This window comes from Elephas maximus, chromosome 7, assembly GCF_024166365.1.
Source record: "Elephas maximus indicus isolate mEleMax1 chromosome 7, mEleMax1 primary haplotype, whole genome shotgun sequence".
NCBI classification, from domain to species: Eukaryota; Metazoa; Chordata; class Mammalia; order Proboscidea; family Elephantidae; genus Elephas; species Elephas maximus.
Genome location: NC_064825.1, coordinates 57,317,648 through 57,328,569, shown reverse-complemented (window position 1 = coordinate 57,328,569; position 10,922 = coordinate 57,317,648). Strand labels below are relative to the sequence as shown.

General features: G+C 37.7%; 1 protein-coding gene across 1 annotated transcript; it reads left to right on the top strand.

Annotated features, from left to right (window-relative positions):
* The first annotated feature begins 6,328 nt into the window (after positions 1–6,328).
* On the top strand, positions 6,329–7,183 carry LOC126079233 (olfactory receptor 51B2-like). Its single transcript, XM_049890161.1, has one exon. It carries the CDS (start codon positions 6,329–6,331, stop codon positions 7,181–7,183), a length of 855 nt encoding a protein of 284 aa, XP_049746118.1.
* Positions 7,184–10,922: the final 3,739 nt, after the last annotated feature.

Sequence of the window (10,922 nt, the reverse complement as noted above, 5' to 3'; positions counted from 1 at the left end):
TTCACAAGGGATTCAGTAAGTTAACAGTGCTGGGGCATATCTTCATGGATGGCTGTTTACAGGTCTCTGAGGAAGACCACATGGTACTGAAGAATTCTATACTTAATTCTTTCCTTCATGTGAACTTGTGGAGTAAACCATCCTAGTCAATTTATAAGAAACAAATGAATAGATCATCTCTAAAATCTAAGAGCATTTACATTGATGTTTGCATGTGTATGTGTGTGTGTACTTGATGGCATGTGTGTGCATGTGTAAAAACAATGATAAAGCTTTCAATCTTTTTATTTCTTTAAACATTTCTGGCATTAAAACTTCCTTTATATCTACTTAAATGATACATTTAATGACGTGAAATGAGTGTTTTTCATTCATTTTAAAATCAGTGTCTGCCGCTTCTTTAAAATACATCTGTACTGTAAGGTAAGTGGGTCTCTGAGCCTCTAATTTGCATTTCATGTTTTCCAAATAATGTATTAAATCACTCACAGAGAGTTTTACAAAAATTTTAGTTCATTTTGGACATCTTCACTACAATATACCCAGATCCTACCAAAATATATCTCTCCATCTCTCTCCTGCTTTGAACATTCTGTTGTCCAAACTGACTCTTTGAAGAAGAAAACTCTATGTGCTTTGCAATAAACTTTTCACTTGACTTGAGAACTGTGGCTGAAGTGTCAGGACTATACAGAGAAAAGAAAACTATAAGCATTTGAGAACTAAAAACTAGAAAATATCCATATTTTATTAATGCATTTTTCAAAAAGAAAGATAATAAGTAGGAATTTCGATACACCAAATATTTGCTCTGGCATGCTCTGGCCAAATTTCTATATTGGAAACAGAAACTTTTGGAGAGAAATGAGATCCGGCCCATACAATGCCTAAGAAATAGAATTTGAGAGAACTTCCATATGGCCAAGTACAAAAATTTTCTCAGAGTCATTTAACTGTGAAACTGAAATATTCTTCCACACATTTAGTAGGAAGAACTATGTGTCCCACAGTACAATGTTGAAGCCTAGGGTGCTGAATATAACTCTAAATCCTAAAGCCTGGTTATTCCCAAAGGCTTCCTCTGTCATCTCATGTGTCCATGGGGCCCCTAATGCGTGTAAGTGTCCTCACAGAAAAGCCCACTTCAGACAACGTCCATCTAGATTTGTTGCCTGGGGTACAGAGACTCTTGCGGTTGAGAAGTGACTGACTTTGCAAGTCATGTTTGAAGAATAGAGCTGTGAAAAACCCATGGCTCCCGTGGTGGCCACCAGTTGTTGTGATAAGGTTTCCCCCTCTGATAATTAAATTTTAGGACAGGCTGTCTTTTTTTACAGTGCCAAATTGGTGGAATGGACCTCAGCTAAATTTATCAAGGCCCTTTAAGCTCCCTCACACTAAGTGAAAAATATCCGTTACCTGTCATGGACCTTCAAGTTAAATTTTGTTTAATTCTCTGTAACTTATGTGTGAAAGGAAAGGGAAGTGCAAACTATAGCTGACTAAGACCATTGGCGGGCTTGCTGGGGGCACATAGTGTGTTAAGAACAAGATAAGCTTTGAGTCTCTCTGAAGAGGTACAAGAGGAACTCTCACTGTTGGGTAAACGGGATTGTTCCAAAATGGAAGAAGGTGACTAGGGAAGTGGACTTATGGTGAAGTTGTCACCAAACTTTGGCTTAGAGATTGAGCATTGTGTTCTAGGTGCTGCAATTGTTGCTAAAGGAGGACTTTTTAAAATGATCCTGGGAGAGGGTAATTCCTTAGCAATGTATTTAGTTAACATATATTTTTACTTAACAGCGGTCCAAAGTGTAAGTGCTCTAAATTATCAACTCTGCTAATACAAATATACAGATGTTTCCTGGTATCATGCCAATCTTATGAGCACTGGATTAGCAGTTCCACTTTCCTTCATCTCATTGGACCAGATCTACCATGAACCTTCCCCCGCTCCTCTCATATTCTCCAGGCAAGGTATCTTCCTTTAAATACCCTGAACACATTAAAACATCTTCTTTTAGCCTTCTCCCTGGACCATCAGGCTTAATTATACTACCTGTATGCATAGTTCTATTCAACGTTTTCAAATATGATTATATTTCTGTATACTCTGCACAATTAATAATTACATGCACTTGTTGGCTATATACAACACAATTTAAAATGACATGGCAAAATTTGACCTGAACGTATGAGAGACTGTTTATACTCTTTACTTATTGTATTTCTGTAAAAAGGGGATAGATTATAGGGTATTATATGATGTTACTTGCTGGTTGTATTATGCAATATATGCTATATACATTTTTTTTTACTTTAAAAAAAAACTGAAGAATCATGAATTCTGAAATATACCTTAAGACAAAGGTTTTGTATATAGAGTTGTGGACCTGCCCTATCTTAGACTGCTTATGTAGAAGCTTCATATTTAATCCAGTGGAGGGAGGAGATTTTCAAGATGAGACAAATCCTACAACTTCTGAATTATTGTGTTCAATTAGGATTATAGGGGATGAATAAGGACTGGGAATAATTATGTGATAAACAGTTAAGGGGCTAGTGGATGATCAGCCTGCAGAAGCAAAAAAGCAAACAAAAAATGCCTTAGAACTATTAATATAGATATCTTCACACATTTAGAAAGACTATATCAATAACGGTGTTTTGACCCAATCAGTTTGTTTCTAGAGATCAGAGTTAGGAATAAGGGATTGATCTTTCAAGGAAGTGAATTTAAGTTTTAATATAAAAACTAAAAATATTGTAAACTAATTGAACAGGTTACCTCAAAGGGTAGTGAGTTTCCAGTCAATGGAAAGAGCTAATAGATATGTGATGAGCAAGCATCAAGGCACACTTGTTACATAGTGGCTCAAGGATATGGTAAAAGATTTGACTGGATGGCCTTTTCAGAACCATATTTCTAAAAATACAAAGATTCTGTGAGAGTTCATTATAGCAAATAGTTAGAAAAAGGGAAATGGAATATTGTCCCCCCACCTGCCCTCATTTAGGAGAAAAAAGTGACCATTTTCCCCACTCGATGACCAACCTGCAGAACACTTGGGAGTCACACAGATAGGAAATGCCTAATCTAATGTTAGAGACACTGATTCTCTCCAGAGAGTCTCTATCTAGAGAAGGGCTGTAGGCCATGGGAATCAACTTCACTGGTCCGGATGTTTCCCAAGTGTGGGAGAAAAAGAGGATATGTTGGTATTCACAAATATCCTAAGTGGGGTTGAGCTAGTGTGACTCCCTTGGGAGTTATTTCTTTAACAAATATACCCCTCCTCAGGACTCTGAACAGATACTGAGGATATAACATCAAACCAGTCATCAATGCATGCTCAGGAATCACAAAGAATAAGCTGTGGCTCAGGTAAGGAAGCCCAGATATTCAAAGGCAGAAAGGATGTTTTAAGGGGTAACTCTACTACCTGGCTTATGTATTTGGTTCTTGGGTATAGGCTAAGAAAGCAAAGTTTTCTGTTTATTATTTTTTTTAATTTATTTTTGGTTAAAAGAAAAATTCAGAAAAGGGGGTGCCATTTTAAAAGGCAAGCCCAGACAGAAGATCCACCATTTATATGTAACGGATGTTGATTGAGAACGTGGGCTCAGGATCTGGGTCAGATACTCCTCAGTTTGAATTCCTGTATGTCATATACTTTCTAAGTCATAGAATTTTTAGTCCTTTGCCAGTCCTACTGACAGCCCTAGTCACATCTAAACCAACACTACTGAATTACTTTCTCCTCCTACCTGTATTCATTCTTCCCCCCTTGCCAATGTGGTCTTCATACTATACCCAAGGTAACCATTAAACAATGATTGTGCTATCATAGTTCCTACTCTCTTACTTCATATTCTTAGGACAAAGTCAAAACTCCTTGCGTGATTTGTAAGACCCTATGTGACACAGGGTTGCTATGAGTCAAAATCAACCCTATGGCAACGAGTTTGAGGTTTTATTTTATTTTATTATTTTTGGTATGAGATTAGAATCTGCTACCACACACTCATTTTGTGTCAAGCTTTCTCTTATGTTTTATTGTCCTAGTGATAATAATTTAAGTGAAAATATAAAAACGATTTTTTTTTCTTGATTTCAGCATATTTTGTCTGGTTTCATGATCAGTATGCATGTAATTCCCTCTGGATGGAAATAGTATCATACCACAGTTAGCATATTTCTTACCCTTCCCTTTGTTCAACTTTCAGGTTAAATGCTGCTTCCTCTGGGAAGTTTTCCCAGATCCCAGAGATATCTCTTATCTGCTCCCTTAGCACACTAATTCTCATGCAGTAAAGGCAGTATTGTGGAAATTTATAGAAAATATTTTATCATTAGTCCTCACTAGATTTTTAAGGTTTTTTGAAAAAACAAAAGGCATCTGTCACTCTGTAAGTAACAGAAAGTAGGCATTGGTATGAGTATAAACATTGTGATTTTAATACAGAATGTAAGATGCTCTCATTTACATGCCTGTTAGAAGATCCCTGGAGGTTCTTCTGGATTAGTTATAATCCACCCACCCACCCACCCCCAAAAAATAGGAAAGACAAAAATGCAATTGGAATTCATATGTTCTAGGACCAACAAAGAAACAAGACCTCTGAGAACATCTGGTAAACCCTTGATCTTTGAGATAGACAACAGGGAGAACAAGCACAGATTTCTTAAATAATGATGCTGAGGATTTTAGGGGTCACATAACCAAGGTCTGGCATCCCACACCAGCTGGCATTTGAGTTTTCAGTGTTCCTGCACCATCTGTGGAGAAACATTTGAAAGGCCTGACTATCTTGGTCTGGAGACCAAGCTCTGCCCTGAAGAAGGATAGAAGAAGGGAGATTAAAGAGTCTCCTGGGTAGCTGGAAAGCTGAAATTCATGGAAGGTGATTTCCACATATATAAGCTCTGTAATGGGAACTCTTCAACAGATTTTGAAATGAAAGTTTCTGAACTAAGTCCTCAGATAAGGTAAATTGGGTATAAATTGGGTGAGCACTAATAATAGAAATATGAAATGACTCCTCTCCCATCTGATTTTAGATCCAGTCAACGGAAGAGGTTAGAAAGGTTTTCTAGAGGCCTGTATAGAAGGAGAGACATTTTCTGTCTTTTTAGCAAATGTGGTCATGGAAGGTTTGGGTTTCTAATGCAAGACACATGGATGCGCTTCAATAAAATTGTGAGTGATTTGGCTACAACCGAAGACTGCTCTGACAGAGAACAAAACAGAGAAACCCTGACAGAGCAGGAGAGCAGTGGGATGCAGACCCCAAATTCTTGTAAAAAGACCAGACTTAATGATCTGACTGAAACCAGAAGGACCTCATAGGTTATGGTCCCCAGACCTTCTGTTAGCCCAAGACAGGAGCCATTCCCAAAGCTAACTCTTCAGATATGGGTTTGACTGGACTATGGGATAGAAAATGATACTGGTGATGAATGAGCATCTTGGATGAGGTAGACACACGAGACTATGTGCGCAGCTCCTGTCTGGAGGAGAGATGAGAGGGCAGAGGGGGCAGAAGCTGGCCGAATGGACATGAAAACAGAGAGTGGAGGGAAGGAGTATGCTGTCTCATTAGAAGGAGAGCAACTAGGAGTATATAGCAAGGTGTATATAAGTTTTTATATGAGAGACTGACTTGGTTTGTAAACTTTCACTTAAAAGCACAATAAAAAAAAATTGTGAGTGCTTTGAGGCTAAATGTTAAATTGTCTGTTCTTGTTCATTTTTCTCAGTAGAGGGTCCAATTTTGTTAGAATCCTATAAATGCTGACACTAAATGTCAAAACAAGCTAAATTTTTCTAACCAAAAACTATGCTTGAAGTGAAAATTCTATTTGTAGCACATAATTGTAACACATAAATTTAAAGTTAAAATATGTCAAAAAAATTCTAGCTATGCAAGATTTTTATCCGTTTGTATATATTTACTCTTTTTAAAATTATCATTATGGATGCAAACATTTTGTAGCATATACAGATTGGTGTGGTCTGATGTTATAAGAAAAATTGAGATTTTTTTTTTTTTTATTTGAGAACATTTTAACCATTATCCTATATTGTACGTAACTTAGGAGAAAACCATTATACCTCATCGCAAGTACAGCCTGTAAATCTCTACTCTTTTTCTGCAGGAAAATGGTCACAGAATCATTCTTATTTTATGAGTTAATTATCACAAACATGAAGATTGTGATTGAGGCTGCTGTGATACCTTCCCATGACAAGGTAGTGACATCTGAAAAAGCTGGGCTACTGAATTCCTAGTCTCCAGAAAACTGCTCTTCACCTTTTGGACCACTATGTGGCCCAATATTAGTGCTGCCCCCTTTTTGCTGACTGGCTTCCCAGGTCTGGAGGCAGCTCATCACTGGATCTCCATTCCCTTCTTTGCAGTCTACTTCTCTCTGCTCCTTGGCAATGGCACCCTCCTCTACCTCATTAAGGATAACCACAGTCTTCATGAACCCATGTACTATTTCCTGGCCATGCTGGCAGGCACAGACCTTATGGTGACACTGATCACAATGCCAACTGTCATGGGCGTCTTATGGTTGAATAACAGGGAGATCAATCAGGGGGCCTGCTTCTTGCAGGCATACTTCATCCACTCTTTTTCCATTGTAGAATCAGGTGTCTTGCTTGCCATGGCCTACGACCGTTTTATTGCCATCTGCATCCCTTTAAGGTACAACTCTATCCTTACTAATTCCCAGGTAATGAAGGTAGGCCTGGGGGTACTGATGAGGGGCTTTTTATCAGTTTTGCCCCCAATTATGCCACTCTATTTCTTTCCATATTGCCATTCCCATGTGCTTTCTCATGCTTTTTGCCTCCACCAAGATGTCATGAAACTTGCCTGTGCCGATATTACATTTAATCGTGTGTACCCAATTATTCTGGTTGCTTTGACTTTTTTCCTAGATGCTCTGATCATTGTCTTTTCTTATGTCCTAATTCTTAAGACAGTTATGGGCATTGCCTCTGGAGAGGAACGAGCTAAGGCCCTCAATACCTGTGTCTCCCATATTAGCTGTGTCCTAGGCTTTTACATCACCATAATTGGCTTAACTTTCATCCACCGGTTTGGAAAACATGTACCACATGCGGTCCACATTACCATGAGCTATTTTTATTTTCTCTTTCCCCATTCATGAACCCTATTATATACAGTATCAAGACCAAGCAGATTCAGAGAAGCATTGTTCACTTATTCTCTGTGCACAATAGAGCTTAAGCCTTTATTTCAGAATCTTGAGATCTTCAGGAAAACTGGGCCTTTCCCTTTATTGGGAAGATGTCTTGGATTTATACCTAGTCTATTTTTTTCAGAGTTAGGTGAGACTTTAATTTTTACATAAAGCTGTAAGCCGAATTAAGTAGAAATATAATGAGCATATATATTTATTTATTTATCAGTTGGAAAGAAATATATCTATCTATATATATGTATATACATACCACTTATCTTTGGAGAAAAGAACAGAGATAAAAACCCTAGTAAGTACGCAGGGAAGGTAGGATCATTTAGATCCTGCATTGCTAAGATGTACCAGGTCACCTCAGAAGAGGCCAAGTGGCCAGCCTGGGTCAACTGAGCCTATAATAAGAAAGATGTTCAATTTTAGTCACAATTTTTCATACAGAAAGATGAAATAGAGATTGTGAATCAAAGGCCATGGAATGCCACTATATCTGAAATCTTATGTCTCCTAAAGTAAGACTCATTTTTCCAAATCAGACAATGACATTTATGAAGCCACATCTTTCTTCAGTGGAGTTATTAGTAGGTTCAAACCGCCGACCTTTCTTTTACATACTGGTCTCCCTAAATATATTGATTTGCCATTAGTTGAGTTTATGATTTTGTTTCTCTTCATTCTGTGTTCTCTATAATTGCTAGTGAGGACATAAAAATCTTTAAATGCATGGGAGATGATGTCTAGTCTGATACATAAGTTTTGTTTTCCCAGTTTATTTTTATTGTTATAAAGCACAAACGATTTTCAGTTTGTTGTAGCCATTTTGTATCTCACTTTGACTTGTCTAATTACATTTTTGCTCAGTTTTATCCTTTTCTAATTTATTTGTGGAAGCTCATTATATATTTAACCCCTGTGTGTTATCTGGTTAAGACCTGGGCTGCTAAACAAAAGGTCAGCAGTTCAAATCCACCAGCCTCTCCTTGGAAACCCTGTGGGGCAATTCTACTCTGTCCTATAGGATCGCTATGAGTTGGAATCGACGTGATAGCAACGTTTTTTTTTGGTGTGTTATTTATATTGCAAACATTTTCCCAATTTTGTTTTCCTTTTTACATACATTATTTGAAAGTTCATATATAAATAATTTAAAAAAATTTTTTTTATCAGTTGAGATATTGAGACTATACTGATAAATGCCTCCCTGATTCTAGGTATATTTCCTAAAATTATGGCATGCTTTACATATCCTATATTATACGAGGTTAATATATGGAGAGAATAAGGATGTTGCATCAGTTTTATTGTGTCCATTTTCATAACTATTGTTGTTCTTGTTGTTAGGTGCCTTCGGGTTGGTTGCAACTCATAGCGACCCTGTGCACAACAACCAAACACTACTTGACCCTGCGCCGTCCTCACAATTGTTGCTATGCTTGAGCCCATTGTTGCAGCCACTGTGTCAATCCATTTCATTGAGGGTCTTCCTCTTTTTCTGCTGACCCTCTACTTTACTAAGCAGGATGTCCTCCAGGGACTCATCCCTCCTGATACAAATGGCCCAACTATGTGAAATGTAATCTCATCATCCTTGTTCCTAAGGCGCATTCTGGTTGTATTTCTTCCAAGACAGATATGTTTGTTCTTTTGGCAGTCCATGGTATATCCATCCGTATTCTTCACAAATACCACAGTTCAAACGCAACAATTCTTCTTTGGTTTTCCTTATTCATTGTCCAGCTTTCACATGAATATGAGGTGATTGAAAACACATGGCTTTGGCGAGGCTCACCTTAGTCTTCAAGGTGACATCTTTGCTTTTCATCATTTAAAAGAGGTCTTCTGCAGCAGATTTACCCGATGCAATGCGTCTTTTGATTTCTTGACTGCTGCTTCCATGGCTGTTCATTGTGAATCCAAGTAAAATGAAATCCTTGACAACTTCAACCTTTTCTCCATTTATCATGTTGTTGCTTATTGGCCCAGTCGTGAGGATTTTCATTTTCTTTATGTTGAAGTGTAATCCATAATAAAGGCTGTGGTCTTTGATCTTCTTCAGTAAGTGCTTCAAGTCCTCTTCACTTTCAGCAAGTAAGGTTGTGTAATCTGCATAATTCAGGTTGTTAATGAGTCTCCCTTCAATCCTGATGCCCTGTTTGTCTTCATATAATGCAGTTTCTCAGATTATTTGTTTAACATACAGATTGAATAGGTATGGTGAAAGGATACAATCCTGCCGCAACACCTTTTCTGACTTTAAACCATGCAGTATCCCCTTGTTCTGTTTGAACAACTGTCTCTTGATCTGTGTACAGATTCTTCCTGGCCACAAGTAAATGTTCCAGAAGTCCTGTTGTCCACGATGTTATCCATAATTTGTTATGATCCACCATTCGAATGCCTTAGCATAATCAATATAATGCAGGTAAACGTCCTTCTGGTATTCTCTGCTTTCAACCAGGATCCATCTGACATCAGAAATGATGTCCCTGGCTCCACATCCTCTTCTAAATCTTGCTTAATTTCTAGTAGTTCCTTGTTGATATACTGCTGCAGCTGCTTTTGAACGACCTTTAGCAAAATTTTGCTTGTGTGTGCTATTAAAGATATTGTTTGATAATTTCTGCATTCAGTTGGATCACTTTTCAATGGAATAGGTATAAATAAGAATCTCTTCATGTCTGTTGCCCAGACAGCTGTCTTCCAAATTTCTTGGCATAGACAAGTGAGCACTTCCAGTGCTGCATCCATTTGTTGAAACATCTCAATTGATATTCCATCAATTCCCGAAGCTTTGTTTTTTGCCAATGCTTTCAGTGCAGCTTGAACTTCTTCCTTCGGTTCCATCGGTTCCTGATCATATGTTACCTCCTGAAGTGTTTGAATGTTGACCAATCCTTTTTGGTATATTGGCTCTGTGTATTCCTTCCATCTTCTTTTGATGCTCCCTGTGTCACTTAGTATTTTCCCTGTAGAATACTTCAGTATTGAAACTCAAGGCTTGGATTTTTTTCTTCAGTTCTTTCAGCTTGGGAAATGCTGAGTGTGTTCTTCCATTTTGGTTTTCTATCTTCAGGTCTTTGCACATGTCATTGTAATATTTTACTTTGTCGTCCTGAGCAGCCCTTTGAAATCCTCTGTTCAGCTCTTTTACTTCATTATTTTTTTCCTTTTGCTTTAGCTACTCGATGTTCAAGAACAAGTTTCAGAGTGTTTTCTTACATGCATTTAGATCTTTTCTTTCTCTTCTGTCTTTTTAATGACCTCTTGCTTTTTTCATGTATGATGTCCCTCATATCATTCCACAACTTGTCTGGTCTTCAGTCTTTAATGTTCAATGTGTCAAATCCATTTCTTGAGATGATCTCTAAATCCAAGTGGGAAATACTCAAGGTTGTACTTTAATTCTCATGGACTTGTTTGAATTTTCTTCAGTTTCAGCTTGAACTTGCATATGAGTAACTGATGGTCTGATCTGTAGTCAGCCCCTGGCCTTGTTCTGACTGATGATACTGAGTTTTTCTATCATCTGTTTCTACAGATTTAGTTGATTTGGTTTCTGTATATTCCGTCTGGTGAGGTCTGTGTGTATAGTTACAATTTATGTTGGTGAAAAAAGGTATTTGCAAGTTGTTGGTCTTGTAAAATTTGAACATGTGATCTTTGGCATCATTTCTATCACCAAGGTCATATT